This window comes from Coenobita brevimanus, chromosome 23 (genome assembly GCF_032717465.1).
Source record: "Coenobita brevimanus isolate Jiangsu-jjx chromosome 23, ASM3271746v2, whole genome shotgun sequence".
Classification (NCBI taxonomy): Eukaryota; Metazoa; Arthropoda; class Malacostraca; order Decapoda; family Coenobitidae; genus Coenobita; species Coenobita brevimanus.
Window position 1 is genome coordinate 66,263,866 of NC_136976.1, and position 6,002 is coordinate 66,269,867.

Sequence of the window (6,002 nt, forward strand, 5' to 3'; positions counted from 1 at the left end):
ACTCCTTGCCACCCACACCTGTCCTCACCACCACCACTACTAGATCCAGCCGTCTCTCTTGCCCATAAGCAAGGTACACACCCACACCCTCACCCACACCCCGAACACCTCCAACACCACCCAGACCATCCACCTCTAGCTCCCCCACACCAAACACCTCCCCCATAATCCTAAAAATACATCAGGTGAGACTGAAAATTCCAGTGGCCAAGCCCACCAGGGCGATTAAGGCATGTCCCCCGCGACCTCATAAAACCCAGGTCGCCTCGCCCGTCTCCAGCATTCAGCCCAGAGTCACCGGCCAGTCACCACACTCCGTGCTTCCAGCAATGAAGATCAGATGTGTACCCTGGACCCCTGCCCAGGGGAACAAACACCACCTCTGAGGGACACCACAACTTCTGCATCTCCTGCGAAGGACTACGCAGACTTCCACCCTCAAGATAGTATACCATCCACATCAGGTGCCAAACCTACTCACGCAGCACTGGACCTCACTCCTCCACCACCTCACGCCAACCCACCAGGCTGTAACCTCCGACATCTGCCACCTCCAACCATGGGGACATGACTTTTCCAGCTGCGATGGTGGTGAAATACCAGGACCATGGGGAGACCACAGGGAGGCGCAGAAAGGGCCCAAGCAAGATGGGCACATGTCCCCCACCACTATGCGCCCCTCTTCCCCTCAACGGAGCCCACGGGAGGTACGCCGCCCCGCCGCACTACTCTTGAGTTAAACCAGCACTCGCCAGGATCGGGGTGCGACTTGTGTAAACAAGTTGGACCGCGATGATGTCCACTGTGCTCATCGGGGAGAGAACGGCCACAGTCCTCCTCTCATCTACTACCCCCTGTAGGACCGCAGTGATGCCCAGTGTGCTCGTCGGGGAAGGAACATCCACTGTACTTCCCTCACCTACAGTCCCAAACAGGACCGCAACGACACCCGCTGTTCTCGTCGGGGAGGGAACGTCCACCATACGTCCCTCACCTACAGTCCCAAGCAGGACCGTGACGACACCCACTGTGCTCGTTGGGGAGGGAACGTCCATTGTACTCCCTCACCTGCAGCAATGCCCACCATGCTCACCTGGGAGAGGATGGCCACTGTACTCCTCTCCTATATGTGTGATTCACAAACATGATCTTCTACTGAATGTTTTCTTCCCATCTTCCTAGAAATTAGCATAAAAAAATGCAGGAATCATTATTGCTGATTTATATGCTTATATGCCTGTTAAACAGTATTTTGGCGGTGCCTCTAGATCTGTATGGTCCATCACCTCCAAGTGGCGGTAAGTACAAAATGCTATTTTTTTATTTTTTTATTTTTTTTCAGTACTGGTAAGTTGCAAATATTGCATTTACCTCAACTGTAGTTCTAAAGAGAGTTAACTACCACAAGTTTCATCAACAGGTGTTGATTGTTGTTTCCAGACTTTTTCAGATTTTATACACATATTTTTCTGATAGTACATAATGCAATCCAAGGTGACCACCCTACTCCATAAACTTTTTAAATATTGTGTAACTCCACAGTGTTGTTTTGTCATTCTCCTCTGGAACCTCTTACAACATACATTCACAATACAATACATAATAATGATGTCTTGTAAGCTACTCATGTTAAACAGAATAACAGTACCGTCCTGCAAAGATCTGGAGGAGCTAATGTGCATAGTTCTGTGATTACCTTAAATGCCAGTTAAAATACGGTAAATTACATAAACAGCCAAACTGCCCTTTACATTCACAAACCAGTACTGTACCCTTGACCCTCAATTTGCTGGACTAAAAGGGGGGGGGAGACCAGTCCGGGAACCCCAAAAGTCCAGCCTCATATACCATCCCCTGACTATTGCCCATACTTTGTCCGAATTCTCCAAGACTGTCCAGCAATTATTTCGATATTCTACAGCATTCTGGAATGTAGGCTCCCTATACTAACATAACTAACATACACAGTAAGCCTACATAAAATAATAACACTGACACAATAACAATAACTGACACTATCTATCTATCTATTGCCAGACGCCTCAATCCCGTTTGGGGTGGCCACAAACAAATCGCCTCCAAGTCGCCCTGTCCCCCGCCATTTCACTGCCCTGCTCCCAACTCACACCCCCCCTCTCTCATATACCTCTCCACCCCATTCCTCCATCTCATCCTCGGCCTCCCCCTCCCTCTTCCCCCCTCCACCTCACTCACATACACTCTCTTCGTCAGTCTTTCACCCTCCATCCTCTCCACATGCCCAAACCACCTCAGTGTGTTCCTCATAACGCTTCCTATCACATCCACATCCACACCACAATGCTCCTTTATACTCATTCGTCAGCCTATCTCTCCATGTGACTGCACAGGCTCCTCTTAAATAACTCATTTCCACCGCTCTCACTCCTGACTTGTGTCCTTCCAACAACGTCCAAGCTTCACTTCCGTACGTTAGAGTTGGTATCACAATACTGTCATGTAGTAACTTTTTCACTTCCATGCTCACTTCCCTGTTTCTTATCACTGCTTTCAAAGAACCAGCAACCTTTCTTCCCTGCTGTACCCTTTCAAGCACTTCACCCTCCAAACCTCCATCCTTACTCATCACACTACCCAAGTACTTAAACATACTCACATTTTCCAATTCCTCACCATCCAACCTCGCTGAACATTCACTGACTTCACCTCTCTCAAAGACCATCACTTTACTCTTCCCTACATTCACCTTTAGATTCCGTTTCTTACACACACTCCCAAACTCATCCACCAAGCCTTGCAGCTCCCCTTTGTCTTCACTCAACAACACAGTATCATCTGCAAACAACAGTACAGGGAGTTTCCAAACACTATCCTCTCTCACCAGGGCCACTCCAACATCCACTACCCTACCTTGTACCTCTTTTATTACCCCATCCATGCACAGATTGAATAACTGACACAATAGCTGTATTTTGCTAGCTACAACCCTAAGAATGGTTGTGTAGACAGTTGTTGACGAGAATGTGGAAGGTATGATAAAAGATCAGAAAGCTGAGGAAAATGAACAAGGAATGGAACACCACAAGGTGAGCCAACCACTCATCAGCTGACAGAGATACAAACACGCAATCATCGAATGTGATCTAGATCTTGGACCAAATCAGCAATTTTAATTGGAAAAGATTTTAATTCTTATCACCATATAGGTCTGCACACCTAATTATTTGAAAATCAGTCAAAAATTTGTGCTTAATTTAATTATTAATAGAAAATCAGGATTGAGAGAAAATTTCTTAGTTAGCAGAAGTGTTTTGCCTCTAGCCTAACAACTCTCCTTGACAGACTTTTGTTTTTTATAAACATCAATTTACAATGCAGATTCATTTTTTTTTTATTCACAATACTTATGCAAGATAGAAGTTTGTGAAGGCGTGCTGATGATCTGAAAGAGAAATATCTGCTAACATTGGTGCATTTTAGCTCTGAAACCTAATTTTTTAATTAAGTTATATTAATTACAATTTTTTAAAGCAGATTTCAGATAATTAGGTGTATATGCACCACTGTAGTGAAAAAAAATAAAATATTTTCTAGTGAAAAGAGTCAATTCGGTATTTAGTCGCACCGAGTTGGGTGGGCTAAGTGAGTGGGAATGCATCCCACTGACTTTGTCCTTAAAAAACATATATTTTTTATTACTTATGCATTTTATTGTGTCCAGGCCTGCTTGAAATTTTATTGTGTTATGCAATAAACTATTTATAGTGGCATTTGAGAAAGGTAAGAGGCAAATGGAATATTGCCACGAGTTAGGAACTGGTGGCGAGAAGCAGGTTGGTGGCCAAGATGTGTTTCACGTATGAAAATATCTTCTTGTGCGTGTTACAAGTGGCCTTTATCAAGTCAAAACCTTGCTAAAATTATACTGTGTTGTGCAGCAGACTGCTTTTAGTTTTATATGAGAGAATAATGGCTGGACTTTTGTGAGAATCTCGGACTTGTATGGGCATTTGCCCAGCATTTGATAATATTGTCTGGCCTCAGCCCATGTCCGGGAAATCCGAAATCTGGGAAATAGGGGTCCGCCAAATCGAGGGTCGAGTGTACTTGAAAACTCTTACCATTTGAGGAATAAAGTCCAACTTACGTAAATTACACTTCATACGATGCAGAATGTAAACACATTGGTACAGTAGAGTATTAAGCATAGTACAGTATCATGTGTCATGCAAGAAAAAGTCAAATGAATACTCACTGTGATTATACCATTGGTGTTAAATGCCGTAAACAGAAGCATGAACACTAGGCCGAGCTGCAGTACATTTAAAAATGCTTTTCTCTCTTGCTGAAGAGAGCTCTGGTCAGTGATAGGAATACCATCTGAGCTCTGGGTCTGGTCTGTACCTGGCAATTCTGCTGCACTCTCCACATCATGATCATCTAGTCTATTATCACCTCCTTCATTCAGCAAGTGTTGCACATCATCCATGTTTTCTATGTCCATGCCACTTCTCCCACGTCAAAAGTTCATCAGTAATGCACATCATCCATGTTTTCTATGACCATGCCACTTCTCCCACATCAAAAGTTCATCACTAATGCTGCAGTTCAACTTAATTCATCTTCTCTGCAGTTATCAGATGCATAATCACTTATTTTCATACAGCTCTACAGTATCTTCCAATATAACATCTTGCTTCAAATTTACATGTTTTATAATTCTGACTCAAGTATTTTCACTTCCAGGACTTAAATTCTTTTACACCAAATCCATAATTTCCAAATCCTATTTTCGGCATCTTCAGTATTTTTCATGTACCGGGTAAATATAGTTCAAGCACTCCAACCTTAAGCTGGAGGGAATACTTCAGCCATGATAACATCAGCTGAGGCAAAGGGTTGTAAATTGTAGTGGCCTATTAATCACTGAGATGAAACCCTTGACTGAATATCTAATTAAGAATATAAAATTACTATAATCTGTTGAAAATGAACAAAATACTGGTAATGTTTTGCATCACAAACAATACTACATTATTACATTTTAATAACCAAACACTGTACAGTATGCAGCATTTTACATCAGAGCCTATTGTGATATTAACTACGACATTAACTGCTTCACTGGCTCATGAGCAAGTAGATTATGCTTTGTACTTTTTTTCTTTCAGCAGAACATAAATGCTCAACAAGAATAATTCATCTCGTGCAGTAACTAGTATAAACTATGAAAGCCTGATCTACAACCCAATCTAATCTTGTCTTCTGTAACTTTATATACCAGTACATTACTGCAGATTTGGTTGGGCTTATGGTAGTTTAAAAAGATAAACAGTAAAGGGAATGGGAAATTTACCCATACATTCTATTGTTCAGTATACAGTATGTTTATGTTCAGAAACCACTAACCATGGCAGCATCTGTAAATCTTTTCACTAGATACTAGCTCTCCTTGTGTCAGAGTTAAACCATTTCCATGCCCAATCCCTATATCAGAGATCTCCAGACAGGACCTCAATACATGTCTTCCTTCATCTACCTCTAAGTGTTCTTCCCTCGTGTCACCTTCCACAGGCAATCCCCCTCCCTCCCTCTCCTTTCAACATATTATTTCAACCTACCAGTCTGCATCACTTTAATATGCAAAGTTCTAGGCACAACAAACCCAACAATTTCTTTTCTAGGCTGGATAAAATTGTTAAAATAAATAAAAACACTGTTAGATAAATAAATAAGTTGAAGAGGTAAGAAAGATTGTTTCTAACCCATTCACCCTGAGGTTTTATTATGCAGAATAAACAATCTTGTGTTAGCCAGGATAAGATAGAAAGATGTCCTTCGGGTAATGAGGTTAAAAATCTGTCAAGTAATGAGGTAGAATCTGTTCTTCCTTCTCCCACATACTGTTACAACTAGAAAACAATCTGTGATGATAAGGCATACAGAAGAGAAAATAAATGCATTTTTCCCCCAAGGGATGTAAGTAGTTTCTCCTACTGTAAACAATACTAGTATCACTAAAG

The 6,002-nt window shown here is 42.2% G+C and overlaps 1 protein-coding gene across 1 annotated transcript in view; it reads right to left on the minus strand.

The window, feature by feature from the left end:
• LOC145393003 (UNC93-like protein MFSD11) overlaps window positions 1–4,472 on the minus strand; it is a 124,668-nt gene extending 120,196 nt beyond the window's left edge. Inside the window, exon 1 of the mRNA XM_080267315.1 lies at window positions 4,235–4,472. Within this exon, the coding sequence (XP_080123441.1) occupies window positions 4,235–4,468 (234 nt within the window). The 5' untranslated portion in view covers window positions 4,469–4,472. The remainder of the gene's footprint in view (window positions 1–4,234) is intronic.
• Window positions 4,473–6,002: the final 1,530 nt, after the last annotated feature.